This window comes from Chrysochloris asiatica, unplaced genomic scaffold, assembly GCF_000296735.1.
Source record: "Chrysochloris asiatica unplaced genomic scaffold, ChrAsi1.0 scaffold00045, whole genome shotgun sequence".
Taxonomy (NCBI): Eukaryota; Metazoa; Chordata; class Mammalia; order Afrosoricida; family Chrysochloridae; genus Chrysochloris; species Chrysochloris asiatica.
The window spans coordinates 267,933-294,268 of NW_006408563.1; the positions used below are offsets into that span (position 1 = coordinate 267,933).

Below are 26,336 nucleotides of genomic sequence, written 5' to 3' on the forward strand. Positions count from 1 at the left end.
GTATCATTGGTTGCCAAGGGTTCAGGAAGAGGTGGGGAGAGACAAATTGGTGATGCATGGGAATTTAAGGGCAATGAAACGCTTCTGTGTGATATTGTAATAATACACACATGATATTATGCACTTGTTAAAACCTATAGAATTGTACAACACAAAGAATGCATCCTCCTGTAAACTGTGAACTTGAGTTAATAATAATGTACAGCAGCAACAACAGCATTGACATATTAATGTAACATGTTCCACACCATTGGGAGATGCTAGTGTTAGAGGAAATTGTTTACATGTAAGGGGCAAGAGCATATGGGAATCTCTGCACTATCGGCTTTTTTTTTTATATCTAAAACTGTCCTGGTGTGGCACTGTGGGGGAATGTGCCAGACTGCAAAGCAGTTTGAACTGCAAGGTTGGCAGTTCAAGCTCACCAGCTGCTCCTCAGAAACCCTATACAGGCTCGCTATGGGTCAGAACCGACTTAACGGTACTTAACAACAACAACAACAACAACAACAAAAAACTGTTCTAAAAATAAATAATGTTCATTGAAATTTAAAAAAAAACTATCTAACTCAACAGTTGACTCAATGATCAAAGCTGAGTCTGCGATTTTTAATAAACTATATTTATTAGCTAAATTTATCCTTCAGTGCCACACCAGGACTTAATAACAATAATAATATTCATTAGAGAAATTGCAGTTGTACAAAATCAGCCATTTCTCCAAGAAGCCTTTGTTCCTTTCATTGTAGAATGATACTAAGAACTAAGATCAGCGCACTGAGTTTCACACACATGTCAAAGCCCCAAGTCCCAGGACTTACATCTAGGTCCTCTGAAGAGGGTAGAGGATTTCCCCTTGGACTATACATCACAAGTTCCTATGAGGCTTGGCTGGTTTGTTTTTATTTTTGTGTTTTTTAACCCCCAGAATCTGTATTTTCAAAGGACACACAGCTGAGGTAGAACCAGAAGCAAAAATTATTTCTCAAGCTGTAAGGAGCTCTGGTGGCTCAGTAGGTTAAGCATTAGGCTGCTAATCTCAGGGTCAGTCGTTCAAACCCATCTGCCACTTCTCAGGAGAAACAGAAGGCTGTCTGCTCCCATAAAGACTTAGAGTCTCAGAAGCCATAAGGAGCAGTCCTACCTGCCCTATAAGGTTGCAATGGACTCAGCTGCAGTGGGTTTAAGACAGCTGTGGTCCTAGGCAGAGGGCCTGGGTTCTCACAACCAAAATTACCACATTTATTAACACATCTATGAATTATTATGGGCCTTTGTTGTTAAGTGCCGCCGTGAAGCCAGTTCCAACTCACAGTTACCCTATATATGATTTCCAAGGAACCAGCTAGTGGCTTTGAACCCAGCAAAAAAAAAATCTGTAGCTGTTTAGAATCCTCTGTGTCTCCCTTGGTCAGATGCCATTCTCTAAGTCTGCACAGATGTTTGAGATGGAAGGAGCCCTGACCAGCCTTCCTGGAATTCCAGGTTGATAATTCTTTTCAGGAACTCACTGATGAGTTCTCTTCATGCTCAGTTTCCAGTTAAACACTAGAAGTTTATACAAGTCTTTGGGAAAGAGTGGAGCCTGTGGGTGGTGCAAATGATGATGACGAGCTCAACTATTAGCCAAAAGGTTGGGAGTTTGAACCCACCCAGAAACACCTCAGAGGACAGGGCTGATAATTGGCTTCTGAGAGGTCACAGCCTTGGAAGCCCCATGGAGTTGGGGTTGCTGTGAGTCAGAATTGATTTACTGGCAACTAACACCAACAACCAAATGGGAAACAGGGAAAGAAACACTAATACAAATGTATTAAAAGGAAAACTCCTCAGAAACTCTGTACAGGATCACTAACAGTCGGAACCAATATAACAACAACAATACACTGAACTCTTAAACACTGAGTCATGTCCTTTGATACTAGAATATACTCAGTTTTGACATGCTTGTTTGATTATGACCACACTTCAAACATGGATCAACTTTTTCAGACTTTTCTTTTTCTTGTTCAGTGAATTATTATGAAGGGAGGCGCTCCATGAACCTGTCATTTAAAATGTCGGTGTCATATTGATATGTCAGGCACCACCTCTGGCAGACACTAGAGACGGCGATGTGATTGTAGAGGGGTGGCACTGACGTATGCTGTACCAGTGCCAGTAACTGACCTATCTCACCCTTTCAGTTTTGCACCAGTTCTCTGAGAGAATACTGTTACCTCTGTGTGCACCGTGAGAAAACAAAGGCTCAGAGATGGTAACTCTCCAGAGCTTGTGGCTATTCAAAATTTGAACCCAAATATTTCTGACTCCAAAATTAATGTTTTCACTAATCTCAGATTCTCCTATCTGTGTCATCTTCACACCTTTTTGCAATACACCCTCTAAAAAAATTTTGTACCTCCATCATTAAAGAAAGCTCGTTCCCCCAAATGGTATTTTGAACAGTTCCTTAGTCTGCTAACCTGGAAGTTGCTACATGTGGAACAATGAGCTGTAGTTAGATGGAGCTGGATGACAGACACGCTTTCCTTTGTAAACTGGCCATAGGCTGCTGTGAACCGAAGAGGCAAGGAGACCACAGCAGGGCTTGCACCTCAGGAACTTGGCTCGCAGGTTAGGTTTGTGATGGTGCACCTATGGGAACTGCTGGATATTGTTAGCCATCAGGTTGTTTGCGCCGTAGGAGCCCTGGTGGTACAGTGGTTAAGCACTCCACTGCTAACTGAAGGGTCAGTGGTTTAAAAGCCACTTCACAAGAGAGATATAGCCGTCTGTTTCCATAAAGATTACAGCTTTGGAAACCCGAGGGGGCACCTCTACTCCGTCCTATAAAGTCACTGTGAAGTTGAAATTGACTTGACAGAAATGGTATGTGAGTTGGCCCCAACTCATAGCAACCCCAGCTATGAGTACAGTTTTCCACATACAAATTTGTTGTTGTTAGATGTCGTTGAGTCAGTTCTGACTCATAGCGACCCTATGCACAACAGAACGAAACACTGCCCAATCCTGAGCTACCCTCACATCCTCGCCCAACAGAACACAGCACTGCCCTCTCCTGCACCTCCCACTGTAATCCATAGGACTGTCATTGGCTGGTTTTCAGAATTAGAATACCAAGCCTTTCTTCCTAGTCTGTTTTAATCTGGAGCACTGCAGAAATTTAGTCAGCATCATAGCAACAGGCAAGGCTTCATTGATGCTGGGGAACAGCTGCACTCAAAGTGCATTGGGTAGAAATCATCTCAGGTCTCTCACTGGAAGGAAGGATTCTGAGGAGCCCACATAATCAGGCCTAAGTATGCAAACCCCACCTTGGTGCTACACCAGCCTCCCCTCCCTTCAGGAGATTATGCCTGCAGTTTTACCTTGAGATGTTACCTCTCTCAATCACACATTCAATTTGTACCTTTCCCTAATCTAAATTGGAAAACACTAAAACCCAAATTGCAAGGTTTTAAATACAATGGGAAGAACCTGAATTGTAGAACTGCTTTACTTAAAACCTAATCCAGCATTTAACACCCCAGATTACTAGAACTAAGGCACAGTTTTTGAAAAAATAAACATTCTGCTGGAACAATGAAAAGATTCCACTTCCTAAAGAGATAGAAATGACAAAGAATGCAGTTTTAGGCTGGATTCTCTAGAGATGCAAAACTAAGAAGTGTCAGACTAGAGGCTTTTCCTAACTCATGTAGTGCAGGACTTGTTAAGTGCCATCATGTCAGTTCTGACCCATAGCGGCCCTGTATAGGGTTTCCAAGGAGCGGCTAGTGAGCTTGAACTGTTGACATTGCAGTTCAAACGGCTTTTCAGTCTAACACATTAACCCACAGCGCCACACCAGGACTCCGGTGTGGGACTGATGAACCCAAAATCAGCAGGTAAGACTGCAGCCATTAGTGTGAGTCCTAAGAACCAAAGGTCAGATGATAATGAACCAATTCAGGATCCAGAGAGAACAAAAACCAAGTAGTCTTGCTGGACTGTCTATATATACTGGATACAGACCACATTCTCAAGGATACAGATCTTACAACTTATTAGCTGATCACATCATATTATATCTTGGAGTTGATTGCATAATGGACAGTAATGACATTATTACATAACTGCCCAAACCACCGAGACTCATGGTCCCGCCACGTTAACACACAGCCATAACCATCATGCAGGCCATAACCATCATGCAGGCCCTCTGTCGCTGAAAAAGAAATAGGGCTCTAACTTTTAAGAACTAGGTTGATTCTTCTGTAAAACTTGAGGGAAATATGAATATAAAGTATATGATATGAATATAAAAAATGTTACTGTTACGTGCCATTGAGTCAGTTTGGACTCATAGTGACTGTAGGCACAACAGAACAAAACAACTGCCCAGGTCTGCTGCTATCCTCACAACTGTCATTATGTTTCAGTCCGTTGTTGCTGTCACTGTGTAGTCCATTTTATTGGGGACTCCTTTTTCACTGGTCCTCTACTATTCGATCTTGTCCTTCTCCAGAAACTCCCCGCTCCTGACAGCCTATCCAAAGTACAGGAGGCAAAAGTCTCACCATCCTCACTTCTGGCTGTACTTCTTCCAACACAGGTGTGTTTGTTCATCTGGCAGTCCATGGTACTCGCAATTTTCTTCACCAAGACCAGAAGTAAATTGCACTGATTCTTTTATGGTCTTCCTTCATTATTCAACTTTCACATGCATATGTTATGTTGTTGTTATGTGCCATCGAGTCAGTTCCAACCCATAGCGACCCTGTACAGGGTTTTCGAGGGTGTAAATCTTTACGGGAGTAGAAAGCCTCATCTTTCTCCCGCGGAGCAGCTGGTAGTTTCGAACTGCTGACCTTAAGGTTCGCAGCCCGATTCGTAACCACTACGCTACCAGAGCATATGAGGAGATTGAAATTGCCATGGCTTGGGTCAGGTGCACCTTAGTCCTCAACGTGATATCTTTTCTTGTTGAACTTTTTTTTTTTTTTTAAGTTTTTATTGTGAATTATGTGATCATTTACATGGCAGAATATTAGCTTTACATTCATCCTGTCGTATTTCGTTTCACTGCAATGAGTACAGTCCCCTCCATGCATCATCAGACAACCAAAGGGTATACCCTGCAAGCCTGCCCCTGGGCCATCAGCTCTCCCTCCCTGAGTCTAGCGTCCCAAACTGCTCCATCTTTCCATGTCATTTGTTAACATTTTAAAGAGCTCTTTTGTATCATATTTGTCTGGTGTAATATGTCATTTGATCTCTTGACTGCTGCTTCCATGAGCATTGATTGTGGATCCAAGCAAAATGAAGTGTTTGATAATTTTAATCATCTCTTCATTTATCATGATGTTATTTATTGGCCCAGCTGTAAGGATTTTAGTTTCCTTTACATTGAGGTACAATCCATATGAAGGCTGTAGTCTTTGAGCTCCATAAGTAAGTATTTTAAATCTTTCTCACTTCCAGCAAACAAGGTTGTATCATTTGCATATCACATATTCTAATCCTGATGCCATGTTTTTCTTCATATAATTCAGCATTTTGGATAATTTGCTCAGCATACAGATTGAATCAATATTGTAAAAGGACACAACCCTGGTGCACACCTTTCCTGATTTAAACAAGTCGGTGTCCCTTTGTTCATAAAAACAAAAAGAAGTCACCTAAACCATGAAATGAACCTAAACCTAAGTTATCCAGCTTTCTTGCAGACATCTCTCATATTACTTATCTTCTCTCATTCCTAAATACATCTTCCTAGCAGTTAATGTGCCAGACTGCAAAGCCATTTGAACTGCAAGGTCAGCGGTTCAAGCTCACCAGCTGCTCCCTGGAAACCCTATATAGGGTTGCTATGGGTCAGAACCAACTTGACGGCACTTAACAACAAAAACAGTGCTGCTAAGGCGGTCATCCTGATTTCAGCATTTCTGTGAAGATGCCATTCCTGAATCATGAAATGCTTCAGAATCACAAGTATTTAAATACTTCATTTTAAAAACACTCAGCATGCATTTGGAGTCCTGGTGTGGCGCTGCAAGATAATGCACTGGACCGCAGGGTTGGTTTGAACTGAAAGGTTGGCAGTTCAAACCCACCAGCTGCTCATTGGAAACCCTCTACAGGGTCGCTTCGCTATGAGTCAGAACTGATTCAACGGCACTTAACAACAACAACATGCACTTTAACCTTAGAAGACTTACAGAATAAACCAGAGAGCACAAATCCTTTTGTCCCAATCCATTTGGCTTTGTTGATTTTTTGTGTGTGTGAGATATAAATCATCCCCACAGCTTTTCCAAAATGGAAAACATTGTTGTTGAAGATTTACTGACCCCTATATCATTTTCAACTGGATTTAGATATGAGCATACTGTAAGATTATACTTTCAGTGGAATGTTATTCTACCATAGCAGCTAGGACATTCAGATACATGCTACATATAAGATAGAGGAACCTTGAAACCATAATGAAATAAGCCAAACACAAAAGGTCAAATATTGTTTGATCCCACTGAAATGAAATATCTAGAATGGGCAAATGCACGGAGACAATCAATACATTAGTAGGGGCTAGGGGAAGGCTTGTTGTTATTATGTGCCATCCAGTCAGTTCCAACTCACAGTGACCCCACATAGGTCACAAAAGAGCTGCTTGTGAGCTTGAACCGCTGACCTTGCAGTTCAAACCAACCTTGCAGTCCAGTGCAATAACCCACAGTGCCAGTGGACGTTAGTACTTAATGGGTTCTGAGTCTCAGTTTGGGGTGATGAGGAAGTTTTGGAAATAAATATAAATCGTGGTGATGATTCCAAAAAGAGAGAAGATGATTATACTAAGCGCTGAGCCTAGTGTCTTCCATGGCGCTGTTTCATTCTGTTGCACATAGGGTTGCTATGGGTAGGAAAAGACTGGACGGTACTTAACAGCAACAACAACTACACTGTCTTCCATACTGTAGGCATTCCATAAATATTTAGTGTTTGCTGGGCTCTCCCAAGAATCTGTGCATTCATCAGGACATTGACAAAGTTTTTTAAATGAAGTCATTCATTAAAAGAATTTAAAGTGCTTATGCATAGTAAGTCTGAAGTAATAACTATAGCTTCATATTAAGGATAAAGAAACTGACCTACCACTTCAGGTATTTCTGTGGTGGGAACAAGAGCCTGTTCCCATCAGCATCATTCGCATGCCCTGGGGAAAGCATCGGAGGAGCTGTTATTCCTGTCTACAACTCCTCAGTGGTTCCTCTTCTAAAAGAGCTGCTTGTTTAACAAAGTGGTGGGGTTCCGGGGTGCTGTTTGTGCAATGCTTGTCACTTTTTCTTTGTGTAAAGCTACTTGACTACTCCTTCCTTCCCTCCAAGGAATAACAATTACACTGTGGACCTTGACCTTATGAATGCCAGACTCTTACCAGTTGAGTGAATGGACTCTGACACATTTAAGTCTGCACACATTTAAAACACGTTTCCCTGATCTGTTGAGGACAAACATTTTCACCTCATGGGAAAGCCCACGCAAGTGAGTGTCTAACAGAGTTGATCTTTGTTTTTATCTTTTAAATCTATTTTGTCAGGTTAACTTACAGAAAAAGAAGGCCTCCCAGAAAACACTGTCCAAGTCCCATTGCTTTCATCCATCTGGCCAAACTCCAGAAAAGTCCAGCTTTTACTGAAGAACACACTTGACCTTTTGAATTGGTCTTTGTCATTTTGCATTTCATTACAATTCATACCACCCAGCCCCTGAGGACCTAAACTTGTTGGGGCATGGACTTTGTTCTTTACCTTGGCACTTTCTGTCTTTCTGTAAGCTTCATATACACAAGGAGCCTCAAATGTCAAACCTTATGAAGACTTCTTTAAAAAGAGAAAAAGAACCTGCCTTATAAAATGCACAGTTATCGCTTTCCCTAGGAAATGCATAATTTTTTCTCAACACAACTTCAACAGCCCAGTAAGCACTGTGTTTTCTCTTATTGTACTTCCCATTGATTTGCCTATTTTAACAGGGATCATTCATGGGAAAAGGGTGGAGACCGAATATGGAAACAGCTTTGCCTAAAGTTGTCCCTTACTTAGAAAGTCCTCACACCCCAGCCACCTTACAAAGGCTCGTCTGTGTTTTCTGCGGAGCCAGTTAGAGTTTTTGATTTTTAGAAGGAGAGTTCCATGTTTTGGACAGGGCTTTCTTTTTCTTTTGGGGGGTGCAGGGAGAGAGGGAGAAACAAAACTGCAGGGGAGGAGCGAGCCCTGCTCAGAAGCTGGTTCTCCGCCGCCCACCGTGGCCTCCTATTTGTCAGGCCGTGCACAAATGGCGTGAATACCTGGATTATGCCCTCATCTGGCCTGGAATACACACACATTACCTACCCTTTTCTCACTAATCAGCCTGACACATTCCTTTGTTGGTAAATGGTTCCAAAACAAACACTGGCAGTGCACCTAATTAGCAGGTTTGTGGGCTGTGCTTGGCAGTCTTGTTACATCCTGTTCAACAATGGAGAACAACAGCCTTGGCTAGGTCAGGCTTAAGGGAGGGAACAGCTTTCCCTAATGTATATACTCTTTTTTTAATGATATTTCCTTTCTGTGGCTTTTCTTGGGAAGCAGCCACTCAGTGAGTATTGTAATGAGGTATGGGATCCTAGAAACAGCTAGAAGACATTTGGACTCCTCTCTTCATAGGTACCTTTTCTGCATTATTGTTCTTTCTTTCTCTCTGGTATCAAGAAAAGTAGACTGAGGAACTTTCTCAGTGGCTATGATGGTGGGGTTAAGACTCCAGCCTGTTTTAGAATCCTAATCATTTTGGGGTGAAAAAACTGAAACCCAGACAGCTTACTATTTTGTGAGCAGCAAGAGCTGGGTGGTGACCTCGGTTGATGGAATTCAACTTTTCTTAGGCCATGTGACTTGTTGTTGTTGTTGTTAAGTGCCTTCGAGTCGGTTCTGACCCATAGCGACCCTGTACAGGGTTTCTGAGGCTGTAAATCTTTACGGGAGCAGAACGCCTCATCTTTCTCCCGCAGAGCGGCTGGTAGTTTCAAACTGCTGGTCTTAAGGTTCGCAGCCCGATTCATAACCACTACACTACCAGAGCTCCTTTAGGACATGTGACTACCAACTCTTAAATATACTTAATGCTAGTATTTTTGGCTTTTAAATCTTGGTCAAAGAATAACTTGGTAAGTAACATTTCACCTTGGCCTGGTGGCTCGTAGGTTCACATGTCAAAATGTTTCAGGATGTCTGCTACCGCAGACAAGACTTCTGTGACACCCTCAGGGCTGACCTGACCCTTTACGCCATCAAGTCACTTGATAAAGAGAGGGCATTTCCAAACATAGTCCAAACTGCTGAGGCTGCTGTTGTTTTGGAAGTCCATTTAGTTACTCAAATTCACGACTGCCACCCCCACCTAGACTCAGTTCTCACCAAGCTTGTCGTTAGCTGTGTAGTTAACATTGTGTTAATCATCTGTCACTTTACATAGTTCAGACCACCTTATTGCTGATTTGTTCAGAGGGGGAAAGGTTCATCATGGTTTAACTCATATTTTTACCAGCGTAGTGGTTACGAATCAGGCTGCAAGCCGCAAGTTCAGAAGTTCGAAACTACCGGCTGTTCCGCAGGAGAAAGATGAGGCTTTCTGCTCCCATAAAGATTTACAGCCTCAGAAACCCTGTACAGGGTTGCTATGAATCGCAACTGACTCCAAGGCACATAACAACAACAACAACAGCAATATAAAATAAACTCATGTTCATCAAAGAAAATCTGAAAAGTATACAAACATATAGAGAAAAAAACTAATATAATGTATTCTTTTTTCTACATATATGTATACATCCGTGTTTTAATTATATTAGGATTATATTGAATATATAGTTTTATATCCAGCTTTTGTATCATTCATTATATCAGAAGCACGGATTGTCACCTTTAAACTATTCAACTTTATAGCTGCTGGGTATTTTACAGGAAAAAAATTAATTAGTTCTGAAATCACTGAGATCATTTAATAAGAAGAGGCACCTAGCTGCTAGAAAGATCACTAGTGTGGGAATAAGGAAGTCTAGATGTCATTCCTAACTTGACGTGTGGCTTTTAACAAGTTGCACCCTCTCTGGGCCTGCCTGCCAGCCACATGGCACTGCTGTAAGCTCTTACTGATCTAGAAGGCCCAGGCTCAGCATTTTGTCTCTACCTGTTGATAGTGTGTGCCAGGATGTTTTCAGTGAAATTGACCAATTGTGATACAATTTATTGGAGTTCAGGAATTTAGATACAAATCAAATTGACATTCAGTCTACCATTTTGAAATAATATCAGCTCTGTGAGTAAATGGACTTTTTAATATTTTGCTCCCAGCCCTATGTCCCACATCTTGTACAGTACCTAATGAATGTTCAGTGTTTACTTCATGAATGAATGAATGAATGAATGGATGTTCAGTGGCTTCATTTTAATTTTTTTATTCTATTATTATTAACATAATTTTCAGAACATCTCTTAGTTCATTTTTAGTGTGTGCCTTTTTCTTCCCCACAGGACTGTAAATAAGTAACCTGAATACACAATAGGGAAGAGGAGTATTTACCTTTCCATACAAAAAATGTTGGCTTTTCAGACTGAGCAGTATGTACTGAAATGAACTGCTTTATGCTTTAGAATTACAAAAGGTACTATAGCCTCTTGATTTTGTCAGAATATGTTTATGATATTTTTGAGACTTCTGCCATAAACCTAATGAAAGGACTGCAAGTAGTAATATCTCGGTAAAGTTGTCTTTTAAAAAGCATTTTGTTTTCATTTTAGCATCTACTACACATTATTCTAAGGAGCTCTGGTAGCGTAGTGGTTACGAATCGGGCTGCGAACCTTAAGGTCAGCGGTTTGAAACTACCAGCCGCTCCATGGGAGAAAGATGAGGCTTTCTACTCCCGTAAAGATTTACACCCTCGGAAACCCTGTACAGGGTCGCTATGGGTTGGAACCGACTCGACGGCACTTAACAACACATTATTCTGTCTTTACTCAGTCCCCTTCAGAATGGATATTAAACTACTCAGTACTGTCTCAGGAAATAGCTGCATATCCTATCTCTAACCAAACCAGTAATAATCATCTATTTTGTTCCCAAGGTTTTCCATGCATTTAAAATAGAGACAAAGGTACACTCAGTGAAGACTCACATTCTACACAAAAGTTGCCACTTGAACAGACTTATTCCAGTGTGTAGAACCTGTGTAGCTCTAGAGGGGCTCTCAGTTGTCCCCTGCCCATCACCGCCACCTCTGCAGCACACAAACCTATTCCCATAGAAGCCAGTCTCCCATTCAACACCACATCACAGCTAGGGAGAGAGTCAGAGTGCTGAATCCTAATGCAGTGCCCTTCCTGCCTGTCATCAGAGCATTACCTCTGAAATTTGGGGGGGCTCACAAACTATTTTAGGAGAGTAAAAGACCACCCAAAAATAAAGAATCTTATCACCTACTCTTAACTAGTCTTGCTTACTTAGTTGTGGGAGAAGAATTCCATAGTCTTTTAATGATATATGTCGTTGTTATAAGAGCTGTCAAGTTGGTTCCGACTCACAGTGATCCTGTATGGGGTTTCCAAGGAGCTGCTGATGGATTTGAGCCCCCAGTTAGCAGTCCAATGCTTATCCTACTGCACCACACCAGGACTCTTTGATGATATATATATATATATAAGAAGAAACAATAGCATTAAAAAACTATTTATTCATGTACAAAACAGAAATATGGTGACTGTCTTTTATAAAACATAATAAACTATCTTGCAACCAGTGAACCAGTTGCTGGTTCAAAGAATTTGCATTGGAAACACTGGAAGCTACTAACTGGAACTGGAACTTAAACTGAAGGATGTCGCTTGGCCTTGAGAGTTGGGAGGTTGAAGTAGCTTAAAGTCTTTCTTAAAGAGGGCTGTTAACACTTTGTCCACATCTATAAGAACAGTTTCTGGAAAGAGATCCTGGATAGTGGAGAGATGTAACAAGGGGAAACAGCTTACAACAACAATTGTCAAGGAAACCTTCCCATTCAAGAGAGAAAAGAGATAGACAAATTTCCCTTTGCAGTAGGGAAGAACTGGTTAAGAGAGAGAGAAGAGTAAGTCTTGACGTAGCCTGAGGGGAACACATGGTTTTCATGCAGTGCCTAAGAAAGATGCCAGATCCCGTGTTTAGGCACTGAGATGACATGCATGTCAAAGCAGCAAACCAGAAAGATAACTCTTACCTTCTTCGGGGTTCCATGAACGAGTACTGAAAGAACACTGTGAAAGACAGAGACCAAGTCAAGGAGTCAGAATGCTTACCTAATATAAAAAGTAGTTCTGGCCATTTGGTCTCGCCCAAGATGTCGGCTCTGGGCCTCCGAGCCTGGCAGATTCAAAAGTACGTCGTGATTTCTTACTTCAGCTTCAAGTTCCAGTAGCTATAAGGCTTCAAACTTTAAAAATAGTCCTAGCTCTGTGGCTCCGAGTTTTGGAGCTCTGCCCTGGATCTGCTCTGCCTGGTATTCTGTGCTGCTCGTCCTAGTGAGGGTTAGTCTAGGACTTGCCAGGGCCAGCTCTGCAGATTTGGAGCAAGATGCACCTGAATCCAAGTATCAGGGTTAGTGCAGATAACACCCAATTCACCTGATGAAGGCTCACAACTGCATAGCTCACACCCTCTGACTCCAACTACCAGGTTGGCAGTTCAGACCCACCAGCTGCTCCTTGGAAGCCCTATAAAAGGTTGCTATGAGTCAGAACCAACTACACAGCACTTAACAACAACAACAAAGATGCCATCGAGTCAGCACCGACTCATAGTGACCCTATGCACAGCAGAATGAAACACTACCTGATCCTGGGCCAGCCTCACTACTGTTGCCACGCTTGAGTCCATCGATGCTGCCACTTGGCCAATCCATCTCATTAGGGGGTCTTCCTCTTTTTCTCTGACCCTCCACCTTACCAAACATGATACACTTCTCCAGTGGGTGGTCCGTCCTGACAATATGTCCGAAGTATGAGAGACGAAGTAAAGACTAAAAAAAAAATTTTTTTTAAAGTAGTGCTAAACCTGTTCCCTCAGCTTTCTGCCCTACTTCTCCCACCTCACCCTTCCACATTCCCACCCCCAAGTTTTTTGCCTCAGTCTTTCTCATAGCTTGTTCAGGCCATCTCCTCAAGACAATGCAAGATAGCACAGCACATTGCTAGAGTCATACATTGGCTTCCCCAGTGAGAAACTTGTATTGCTCGCTTTGAGAGATTCCTTTGTCAAAATACTAACATCTAGCCTTCTACCCTAGTCCTGTCTTATGAGCACATATGATGTTGAAAGAAATATTTTTTTAAGTAACTTCTGGGTAGCTTTTATGTTTGTATATTGCTTCAATATGCAAGTGTAACTGTTTTCATTACCATGATTATCAGTAACATCTAACTGTTATTAATATTCAGAGTAAAAACAAAAGTTCCAAATAACATTCTTACTTAATGAATTGTTAAGTTCTGACTCTTAGCAATCTGTATAGCATTTCCAAGGCTGTGAACCTTTGCAGGAGCAGAAAGCCTCATCTTTCACTGGCAGAGTGGCTGGTGGGCTTGAACAGTTGACCTTGTGGTTCACAGTTCACTACTTATTTATTCTACAGGCCATCACACTCCCTACTTAATGAAATGGATTGCAAAAACATGCATGGTTATTCAAGTCTTGTTCCTTCATTTGATGTTAATATGCAACAGACTTAAAACCCTAATGCATGCTTGTTGTTAAGTGCCATCAAATTGATTCCAACTCATAATGACTAAACTTTGAGAACTACTGACCTAGAACAAATCAACTATTAGAAAATTGTGCAATACCATCTTTTTTTTAAATTGTGAACCAATAGTTTACATGGGAGAACATCGGCTTTACATCATCGCTTCATTGCAATTTCCTCCATGCATCATCATTCAACAGTATTTGCTTCCATTCCCTGTGGGTGTTTTTTTTTTTTTTTTTTTTGCTCTTCTTCTACTTTACCAAGGGTGGGGGGTGTACACAAAAGCACTCAGGAATATATAAACAACCATTCTGCAAGCCTGCCTCCTGGCCACCAGCACTCAGTCCCTCTTTTTCCATGAGTCTAGAGTCCTCAGCTGCTCCCTCTCTCTCTGTGTCCTCATATCTGCCTCCATCTCTGGTGTTGCTGCTTCTCTGGATAAGGTCCCGCATTCCACTTGTGCTCTTCTCCCGTGATGGTCCTCAGGGCCTCTTTCTGTACTGTAAGATTAACTACTCCCCCATTTTTGTTACAAAACTTCTACCTTTATAGTTTTGACAGTCGCAATTAGTCATGATAACAGTTACTCACTATTGAATCATCAGAATATTCTTCCCATCTCTTTTCACCAGATTTGTCTAGACAACATGAAAACCATTCAATGGGGACTCTACCTTCTTCTGTACACTCTTAAGCTAACTCCCTCTTAAAAAGTTGTAAGCCAGTCACTTTGTGCCTTTATTGCGCCCATTTTAGGTACCCATGTTAGGTAGCTCTGGTAGTGTAGTGGTTACGAGTCAGGCTGCCAACTTCAAGATCAGCAGTTCAAAACTACCAGCGATTCCGCAGGAGAAAGATGAGGCATTCTGCTCCCGTAGAGATTTATAGCCTCGGAAGCCCTTTACAGGGTAATTATGAATTGGTACTTAACAACAACAACAACGTCTGTAAGTTGCCCGTCCCTATCAACCCTATATACAGAGAGGATAGGATTGATACTTGATGTGAAGTGTCCTTCCCTCTCAGTTGGTATTTTGAGCTACTACATCCATGAGTATAGGTCAAGTTCATCAAATTGTAGCAATTTACACTTGTTTCCTTTATCAAAAATTGGGTTTTTTTCTTCCCCTGGTCGAGTTCTGTTTATCAAGCCATTGAGACTAGGTCAAATGGGTACTATCTGCAAGTTTGGGTGTGGTGTTCTTGTGCATCTCCCCTCCCTTTCTATCAGCTGGATGCTTCCCTCTCAGCTCTAGCTCTCTGTGGCTATGTCCCCAGGTCTCACCACACTTTAGACCAACCAGCTCTTCCTCTTCTCTCTCGCCTCTTCAGGTCAAGGAGAGTCTATGGAACGTTGAACTCAGCCCATTGCTTCATTGCTGCCTTTCCCCCTCTTCCACTTACCAGTAGCCCAACATGGTCACCAGCAAGCTTACATGCCTGCTCGTGTGTCCCCTTTGAGTTTCAGTCTTGGAGGGGGGTTTGTCCTGAAGGAACTTGATTGCTTGCCTTGATGGCTTCCCGGTGAAGAGCTTCCTTGTTCTTGTTGCAGTACCATCTTGTTAAGGCAGCTGTATTGGTAAGAGAAGATAAACAAAGGAACAATCTAAACTAATGAAAACTAGTATAAATATTTGCAAACACAGAACATTTGGGCTCTTTTATTTGAATGTCTTCTTCCTTTTAAATTTCTACATAAATAACTTACTCCTGGTTCAGCTCTGTAGGATAATGCACTGGACTGCAAGGTCAGTTTGGACCACAAGGTCAGTGGTTCAAACTCACCTGCCACTGCTTAGAAACCCTGTACAGGGTTACTATGAGTCAGAATCGACTCAATAGAACTTAACATCAACAAGCAACTAAAGTAATTACTGCTGCTCATAGGGCCAGGTGAGGCTTATCTTCTGGATGTTTTTGTTTTGTTTTGTTGGTTTTTGTGTTTTCTAATGTACCTGTGCTTGAAATGACCTTTTATTCTGGCTCTATTACATATCTTAGTACTTTATGGAATTGAAATGTAAACTGTTAAATAGAAGTGAATTACATTCAGAGTCTTAGCTATAGTTTATCCTTACAAATTATTATTTGTCTTAAAGTGGACTGGTGAATCAGTGAAGTACCCATATTATGTATGTAAGGCAAGATGGTTAAATATACATTGGCTTAATACTCTCCATTCACTACCATTGTCTTAGCTGTAACATCTCTTGGGTCTGGGGGCATTTTTGCTACTTTGGAGATTTAAAAAATAAGAAACACCGTTAACTTGATTCATAATTTACTATGCTGCAATTATAATATATTCTACCTTTTTTTAGAAGTTATAAAAAAATAAAATTAGAACCCTTATACAATTTCTTTTTCTAATATTAAACAAACTTTATAAAGGAAAGATGGATATTTGTTTCTTGAAAATTATGTTAACTGCTAGGTGAACCTTAAAAACTTTGAAGTATCAGAGAGCTCAGTTTTCCTTATACCCAAGGTGGGGGAAAAGCAAAGCAAAACAGAACTGTCTCATCCAGATTAAATGTCTTATTATTTTATACACATACATAGAGAATTAATCAGAAGGTTTGTCCCCAACAACAAATTAGCAAGGAGCACTAAATGAAGCACTTGCACTAAAGGAAAGTGTAGTTAATGTCCTCGGTAGGGTTGCAAGATTAACAAATGAATTAATTAACCTTGTTTACATTCTATTTCAGAGCCAAAATTTTAAGTAAAGCTTTTGTGAAAGGTATTAGCTGAGCTTGGTTTACAAACTAAAAGTGCAAGACCTGTGAAAGACAAGTGCTTTGTGGATTGCAATCTGAGAAAACCTCCCGTAATTAACTCTGGGGATTAAAGGGTAAATAAAATAATCATTGCAGAGTGTGCCAATTGTTCTCTCCAGATTTGGGTCTTAGCAGGTATTTGGAGATGTGAAGAACTTAAACGACAATGTAGCTGTTAACAATGGGAAGAGGTCTAGGTTAGAAAACTGGAATCAAGTCTACAGTTGATCACTCCCTAATGGCTCTGGGTCAGCATGTGTTCATTATGTTATATATTATTTATCCATCCATTCAGTCATATATATTTTTTTAAAGACAGTGAAAATACCTACCAGAGAACTGTTGTAAAAATTTTAAATGCCTAGTGTGGCGCTGTAGGATGAGCACTGGACTGCTAACCAAAAGGTTGGTAGTTCAAAGCTACTGGTTCCTTTTTGGAAATCCTATACTCATAGGGTCCTATGAGTTAAAAGTGACTCGACAGCACTTAACAACAATAACAACATGTTTAAAAATAGGTGGTCTCCCAAGTGGCTCAAGTTTCAGCCAAATTCCATAGAATAAGCACCAGAATGGGAACCACAAGGTCAGTGATTCGAGCCCACTATTTGCTCGGTTGGAGAAAGATGAGGCTTTCTGCTCCCACAAAGATTTACAAGCCTCACTGTGAGTTAATGTGCTGGACTACAAAGTTGTTTTGAACCATAAATTCAGTGGTTCAAGCTTATTAGCTGCTCCTCAGGAACCATATACAGGGTTCCTACCCGTCAGAACCAACTCAACAGCACTAAACAACAACAGACGCTATACAGGGTTGCTATGAGTCAAAACTGACACAACGGCACTTAATAACAACAACTAGATAGGTATATTTTGTTGTTGTGAAGTGCCATCAAGTCGATTCCGAGATAGGTGTACAGTGAAGACAGAACCACTAGCAAGGTACGCACATTATAGAATGGTCAGTCATTCAAGATCAAAAGGACAGCATTTACCTAAGGACAAAATTCAGAAGGAGGGGGGAAGAAGGCAGAATGGAAACAAACACACGGAGGAAGTGGGAGAAGTGATGTTACAGTGAAGGGTTGAAGGGAATGCAGTCAAGGTGAAAGGAAGCATATGAATTTGTTGAATATAAAACTGATGTTCTGCTCTGCAAACTACAAATTCACTCAATTCATAATAAAAAGTTATTAAAAAAAAAAGATGGTCAGTGAAAAAAAAAGACCCTCAAAGATGAACTGACAGAGTAGCTGCAACGTGGTGGGCTCATACTTGGTGAAGACGGTTCATCCTGTTGTACAGAGTCACTGAGTCGGAACTGACTAGACAGCACTTAACAACAGTAACAGCGTATAAAATACGGGGAGAGGGCTGTATATTTGTTGTCTAATTTAAATGTTGTAGGATTTTGTAATTTTAATGTTACTAAATATGCATTTACCTTTCAAAACTATTGGGATAGCTTTACATGCACACCTAAATCTGATGGACATTTAGCCAGAGGAGCTAGGTCTCTTCCAGTCTCATATAATTCCAATCAAACCACATGTAGCTCACCCTGCTACCCCAGACAAAAAAGAAAAAAACTTCACAGTGAGCAATGCGAAATATGATACAACTATAATACATTTTTTTTGCTGTAAAAGGATCCACAGTTCTGAAAGTCAGCATTTCTAGACCTCTTCCCAGCCCGCCTGCTTCTGGAGTCTAGCCACTACTGGGCACAGTAGAGGGGCCTGTGCAGAGTCTAGATTTGGGTAAGCCTAGCACAATAAGCACTCCAGGTAGAGGCCGTGAAACGTAGGTTCTCCTCAGACATCAGCACCAATAAGAGTTAGTTTCTTATTGAAATTTTACAGTAAAATTTCAGTAAGAAATCTTAAACTTAAAAGAACAAAAGCAAAACCATTACCATCAACTAAATTTCAACCCCATGTGTGTCAGAGTAGACTGGACTTTGTTCCATCCGGTTTCAGTTGCTGCTTTCTGGGGAGTGGATTGTCAGGTCATTCTCAGGATGCCTCTGAGTGTGTGGACCACCCGGAGGCTCTTCTAACACCAAACTTCCCCACACTCACCACCAGCCCGCAGCAAAATGTGGCTGTTAAATGCCATTGAGTCAGTCCAACTTATAGTGACCCTGTATAGGGTTTAAAATGCCAACCTTGCAGTTGGCAGTCCAGTGCTTATCCCACAGCACCACAACAGGACTTCCCCCCTTCCCCCGGGGCCAAAATAGATCTGTTAAATCTTATCATTTGTCTAAACCATATCTGATTCATTTCACTTTAAAATGTCTAAGAAAGGTACTGCTCTCCTGAACAAAAAACATAGCTGTAAATACACATATAGCACATATACATTCATGCAGGCAAACACTGTCATGAGACTGGTCCATTGGCTATTTAAGCAAATTGTAAACTGTCTTCTTCTATGCATTTACTTACACAGTAGAAAACACTAACTCAAAACCCTAAAATAACTAGGCCCTAGTAACTAGCTCCCTTAGCTAAAAGATTTAAATCATCATCTTGGTTTCTTGGAAAAACCAATAATAGCTAGTGGCCATATGGGGTGCCTTACATAGTAGCCATACACCAAACCACACTCACATACCTGATAACGTGCACTTATTTCTGCACCCCGCCCTGTTCACTGCGGGCTCTGCAGAGTGGAAAACAGCCAAAAAGCTCTGCCCTACTCTACAAGTCTGTCCTTTCGCTTGTCAAAGATCCAACCAACTGAAGCCTGAATTTCAATCCAAGTGAAATATCTGAGGCCACTGACTGGGCCAAAAATAAAAACACAGCAGGAGAAGAAGCCAACACGAACAGAGCAGAAGCATTCCAGTGAATTCAACTTGGGACAGGGGCCTTTAGCAGCTTCCTGTGACCTCCTTGTGCAAAGCTAGAGTCGCGATGGTGCAGACAAAGTCATCGAGTCTGTCTCTAATTGGTCTCACATCATCAGCATTCCAGAACAGGAAACTGTCTGCAGCCAGGAATTCTTGCTTCTTTGCCATATTTGAGAAACAATCCTTTTCCCTCTGCCCTATTTATTTCTGTTACATGGTAGCACGTTCGTTTTCTTGGTCTCCATAGCTGTAAGAAGAACATCATGTCTGCCCAATCTCTGGGCAGTTGACTATTGAATTTCCAGGTTACAGACTTCTCCCTCATTTGTCATGTGTCACTAAGTTAATTTTTAGGTCAAAGACTGTTTATAAGATGTGTCATCTCATGGTACAGAGTGAGTTTTGTGTTGCTCATCATGATGGTCTAGAAGAGACTCCGTACTGAGGGCATACATAATAATTAGTACTTTGGGGCCTAGAGCTTCCACACAAGCAGAATTTGAGTCCCTACTAGATTGAGGACCAGGATATTGCTAGCATCCATCCTACAATGCACAGGACAATCCCCCACAACAAAGACTAAACCAGCAGAAAATGTCAGTGGTGCTGAGGCTGAGACCGAGACCCTAGACCAAGTGAAGATTTTCAGGAACAAATGGAAAAGCCCATTGATGGCTTTGGCCACTAACAAATAAATATGTCTCCCTACAGTTGCATTGTGTAGGACACTGCAAAGAGTACAAACGAAGTGTCTGCCTTCCAGTGTCCAGTAACACACAAAGAGTTATGTCACACCTTAGTGTCGGGACTGGATGACTCAGAAACAAAGATGCTAGGTTTGATTTGTTGTTTTTGTTGTTGTTAGGTACTGTCGAGACAGTTTTGACTCATTAACAGCACTATGCACAATGGAATGAAACACTGCCCGGTCCTATGCCATCCTCACAACTGTTACATTTGAGTTCATTGTTGATGCCACTGTGACAATCCATCTTGTTGAGTGCCTTCCTCTTTTTCACTGACAGTCCACTCACTAAGCATGATGCCCGTCTCCAGGGACTGGTCCCTCCTGATAACAAAATGTGAAACACAAAGTCTCACCTTTCTCACTTCCAAGGAGCATTCTGGCTGTACCTCTTCCAAGACAGATTTGTTTGTTCTCCTGGAAGCCCTGGTACTTCCAATATTCTCCAACATCATAATTCTAGCACATTGATTCTTCTGTGGTCTTCCTTATTCATTATCCAACTTTCACATGCATATGATGCTATTGAAAATACCATGACTTGGGTCTGGGACAACTTAGTCCTCAAACTGATATCTTTGCTCTTGAACACTTTAAAGAGGTCTTGTGCAACAGATTTGCCTAATGTAATATGTCACTGGATTTCTTGACTGCAGCTTCCATGAGCATTGATTGTGGATCCAAGCAAAATGAAGTATTTTGACAACTTCAATCTTTTCTCCATTTATCATGATGTTATTTACTGACCCAGTTGTGAGGATTTTTTCTTTATTTCCATTGAGGTGCAATCCATACTGAAGGTTGTAGTTGATCTTCATCAGTAATTTTCCAAGTTCTCTTCCCTTCCAGCAAGCAAGGTTGTGTCATCTGCATATCACAGGTTGCTAGTGACTCTTCCTCTAATCCTGATGACACGTTCTTCTTCATATAATCTAGTTTCTCATATTATTTGCTCAGCATACAGATTGAATAAATATAGTAACAGAATACAACCCTAACACACACCTTTCCTGATTTTAAACCATTCACTGTCCCTTGTTCTGTTCAAACGATTGCCTGTTGGTCTCTGTACAGCTTCCTCCTGAGCACAGTTAAGTGTTCTAGAATACCCACTCTTCACAATGTTATCCATAGTTTGTTATGTCTGGTTTATCACTCAGTAATTCTAAAATGACTTTTCTCTTTTGTTGCCTGTTTCAATTTTAAGCAGTCCTATTCTTGAAGCTGAGCACACCTTATTGCATCTTTTTCAATAGAAATACTTTCCTTTTCCTGCACATTACATTGTTATCACAGAGCTCCATAAATTCTGTGTAAGAGAACAGTTTCTCTTTCTCCTTCCTTTTCCTTCCCTTTAAAGAGAAAATGGGGGGAGGGGTGGAATTAACAGCAGATACTCCAATTTGGGGGGAGGTTATTGTTGGATCGGTCCATCCCCTGTACAGTTCAAAAGATGCTGCCTGCTAGAGTACAAATTGCTAGAAAATAGGACTTGATTCTACTTTTAAATCATTAATTTTTTTATCTCATACTTTTTTCAGTTGCTGACCTTTGACTAGAAAGAGCAGGTGTACTTGAGCCCTCCATCACCCCATGGGTGTTTGTTGCACCAGAAATATCCGATAAGACTCATTCGCTTCACTCACTGGGGTCCTGGTATCAGGAGAGATAAGGGAGTGGTACTGAAGGAACCCAGCGTTTTTCTGCTTATCAATCTCTGCCCTATGGCAACATCCCTAGAAATATAAATCACTGACTAATCCCCAGGGCAAAGGCAGGAAGGAGGAAATTTATTTGATAAAGCTACCATTAGTGTCAGGTTAGTGATAGGAGGTTACAGAGGTGTGACCCAGTGGGGACAAAGCCACTGCCACCGGGGAGGGGCTGACCAACGAAAGAGAGGCACAGGAGACCTAGGTCTGACCTTCATATTACCTGGGAGGAGGGAGAAGTTGGGGAGTGGGCGATCTAGAGAGGAGCCCACTATGCTGACTGCCCAGTCTTGAGGGAGCAGTAGTAAGTCACTGGTGAGAGGTGGAATCAAAGGGCGGGGGTGGGGGTGGGTGGGGTGGTGTTAGGCCATGATTCACAGCATTCTGCAATAGAGGAGACCAAAGCACTAAGAATGAATAACTTGTCAAAGAGAGAGGTGGGATTTGAACACAGGTATTCCAACTTGGGGAGTCCTGGGTTAATGTGCTGGACTGCAAGGTCCATTTGAACTGGATTTTGGTGGTTCAAGCTCACTAGCTGCACCTTGAGAGCCCCATACAGGGTTACTATGGGTCAGAACCAACTCAACAGCACTTAACAACAACATTCCAACTCAGAAGCCCATGATAACACACCATTCCCACTGTGAACAAGCAGCATGGTGCTGAAGATCTGTGTTGGGGCTACTAGAATTCCTGGGTTCTCATCAGCTCCCTCCTCAATTGTGTCCCTGTGAGACAATCACTTGCCCTCTTGAAGTCTCAGTTGCTTCATCTATGAAGTGAGGGACTTGATTGAAATGTCCTTAAGTCACCAAGGTGGCATAGGTGAAGGCAATCTGACTTGAAGACCCCCAGAAAGGAAGCAGTTGGCCTAAGGGTCAGAACCTGAGGAGCAGGTTTTGCTTTAGTGTGAAGTGCTTACCATGTGTCTGGAACTGAGCTAAATACTTCATCTGTTATCTCCCTTTGAACCTCAAACACCCCATGAGGTGGGTGTTAATGTTGTCCCCATTTTGCAGATGAGGAAACAGATTCAGAGAGATGAACTTACTCAAGATCATTACAGCCAAAAGGTTAGTTGACATCTAACTCCCGGTCTGCTGTCCCAGCTACTGCACTCCTCTTGACCAAAGGAGCTGAGCTAGGTGCAGTGAAACTCCTCTCTTACAGTCTGCCAGCTGCTGTAGACTGTCTCTCCTTCAAAGTCGCTGCCTTCTATCCAGGATGTGAATTTCTTCCTTAAGCTAAGTCTTTGGAATTTGGAATGATGTTGAGGGCAAGTCAGTGGCAGAGCCCTAAAATCATTCTATGCTGGCTCTCAAACTCAAGATACTGTCGGAAAAGCAAGAGAAGTGTGGTCCTGAGCCCTGAGGACTGGTTCCTTCCTAGTCCTCTGGCACCCAGTTCCTGGTAGACCCTCTGAGATAATACTGGTTGAACAAAATCATGCAGACCAAAATCAGTGAGTCTTTGGGCTCACTCAGGTGTGAAAGGATGAGAACTTAATGCACATCACCAAGCCACCCACTTGAGCATTTTAGTTGTGCTTGTCAGTTACTCATTGTGAAAAACTTTGCTGTAAAAACAAGCTGTTCGGAATCCTGTGCAGGTTTCCACAGCTCTGAACAACAAGCGAGTCATCTGCATGGAAGGCCTCCTCTGTATAAATCACTGTGTTTGTCGGCTTGGGGTTTTTGTTATTCTTGTTGTTGTTTTAAGTTCTCCTTTACACACTCATGTTTTCTTGCTCCAAGTAGTGACATAGACGTAGACTCAGGTGGAAGATATTTGCTCATTTTTCTTTTCTACCTCACAAGAGTAATAAAGTACAGCATATTGTTTTTAAAAATTTTAATATTGTTCCAAGGAGGAGATTGCAGATATTGAGATGAAGCAAAGTTTGTTATTTGTTGGATGTAAAATTATTGCTCATGGTTGTAAACCTTCACTTAATTCACAATTAAAAGTCTAAAAAAAGAAAATGTGCCATTTTCGCTCCCCCAACTGTACAATAAAGCCAACAAGCTAGCAGGGCATCATTTAGTCAGGGGTGTCTTTGTTGAGTGCTGTTCAGGCGGTTCCAGCTCATAGCAACCCTGTATAGGGTTTCTGAGGAGTGGCTGGTAAGTCTGAACCACTAACTTTGTGGTTCGAATGACCTTGAGGTTGAGTGCTTATCCTACAGCAAACTCCAGTTCGGCTGGGGAACTTTTTTCTGCTAAGGGCCATTGGATAGTATAATATCATTCACAGGTCATATGAAATTATCAATTTTTAAATTAGCCTGCTATCTTTGGTCAAACATTTAGTTAACTCACCCTTAATGTGATGGCCGGAATTGCAGTACAACAAATGCGGCCCGTGGGCCAAATGTTCCCTACCCCTAATCTAGCTCATGGTAAGCTAAAGTAGAAAGCTACATTTTCACAGGTGTCTATTGAACTCTGGAGTCCTCGGTTCAAACTCACCAGCCACTGCTTGGAAACCCTATACAGAAGCTCTATGAGTTGGAACCAACTCTACAGCACACAACAATGACAACAACAAATTGAGCTCTGGGGTTGCTATGGATGTAGGAGTCCGTCACTCACCCTCATTTTTTGTCACCCACCCTCTCAGTGGGTGTGAACTAGTGCACAGGACTCCAGTGCTCTGTCGAGTGTCACCAGAAGCATAGCATTGCTAAATGACTGCTGACGCCCCTCCTCTCCTGAGCCATCGCCTCCCCCTAGGCTAGTTCCAATCAGAAGTTGCTGTGGAGTTGGTTCCAACTCATAGCGACCCTGCATAGGGTTTCTGAGGCTGTAAATCTTTACAGGACCAGAAAGCCTCATCTTTCTCCCATGGAACAGCTGGTAGTTTTGAACTGCTGACCATGAGATTAGCAGTCTGATTCGTAACTACTACGCTACCAGAGGGGAGGCTACATGTTTATCAACTCTGAGAAATTTGGAAAAGGAAACTGCCTATTCCTCTGAGTCACTTCTCTTCCAGCGGTAGGGCTGTCCACAATCATATGTTGTGGGCCCACCTGCACTGCAGAGAAGTGGCTCCAATACTTCAAGTGTGTGTTTTTCTTGCTCATTTCAATCTTGCTCATTGTATCTGTGGTTGGTTTTTACAGGTGTGAAAGCTGTGGAGCTGTTTTCCATTCTGAATGCAAAGAAAAGTCTGTCCCCTGCCCGAGGTGTGTCCGCCGAGAACTGCAGAAGAAGCAGAAGTCTTTCTGGCGGCGGCTGAACATGGACGAGAGTCTGGAGGAGGCTTGCAACATGTTTGAGCTGTCTTACCAGAACACCTGACCAGGCAGGACCCCCAGCCAGAGATTCACTTAATGATGATTCATCCTCCCTGAGTGGTTCCTAACTAGCCACTTAGAAGACCCCACTGGGAGAAGAGTCTGTCCACTCTTCAGTTAGATATAGATATATACTTATATACATATGTACATGTTCATACCTATATGTCCTGTACGTATACTCTGTATAAATCATTGTCTCAAGGTCCATAGAGCCCTCTGAAGCTTGAAACAATACCAATCTCTGACTTCCACTTAGCTGTGAAGTTCAGTTCAGTTCCTTGCTCCCAAGCAAAACATGGTTACACACTATGCTTAAGAGTTCAAACATCTTTTTTTGGCTCTTGGGGGCCGATTTATGACACAAGAGCAAATGTTTCTGGATGAATGACAGATTTGGGGTTATTTTTGTGTTATTTATTTTTAGCCTCTTCAGAAGCTGAGGTAACTGAGGCAAGCACCCACCACCATCTGTTTCATGAGAAAATCTTCCAAACACAGGAGTGACTCTTGGAACCTTCCAGGACAGGGTGTCCCTGGCTCCATCTCTCTACCACAGAGATGGGGGCCACGCAAAGAGATGAATGGCTTGGGGGCTAAGAGTGTGAGTTCCTTCTGACAGAAAGCATGCAACCCTAATTTATGAGGACAGCTGGTTCTGGCTTTAAAGTGAAACTCAGAAAGTTGTTGTTTTCTTTTTTCTAAGAGGAGACTTCTGCAACCAGTAACTGCATGTAGTTGGTCTGTTTGCTGGTACGAATCCCAACATCTACCTAATAATGCTACTTGCCACTGTATTGCCAAGTTATAGACATGGCTCTCTTCACAATTTTCCAAGGGTTTCATGGGTGATACTTAGGCTTTTTAAATGGTACTGGCCTGAGGAAGCATCCTAGAATTGTTTTCAAATACTGGTAGATAGGGTAGGTGGTGCGTCCATTCCAAAAGATGGATCTTGATTTCTTTTCAGTAAATCCTGCAGTTCTGCTCTAGTCAGTGTTGGTGTTTTATCTGCCATGGTTCTTATACTATACTGCCGTTTTGATGTTTAGTTTGTCTACTTAACCACTTCTGTTCTCATTTGCTCTTTTTAATTATGTTAAAAATTCAAACAACATGGAATTTCAAAATACCAACTGT

General features: G+C 41.8%; 1 protein-coding gene across 1 annotated transcript in view; it reads left to right on the plus strand.

Moving 5' to 3' along the window:
• Nucleotides 1–25,277, plus strand: part of PLEKHM3 (pleckstrin homology domain containing, family M, member 3) — a 225,939-nt gene extending 200,662 nt beyond the window's left edge. Inside the window, exon 7 of the mRNA XM_006861934.1 lies at nt 25,023–25,277. Within this exon, the coding sequence (XP_006861996.1) occupies nt 25,023–25,200 (178 nt within the window). The 3' untranslated portion in view covers nt 25,201–25,277. The remainder of the gene's footprint in view (nt 1–25,022) is intronic.
• Nucleotides 25,278–26,336: the final 1,059 nt, after the last annotated feature.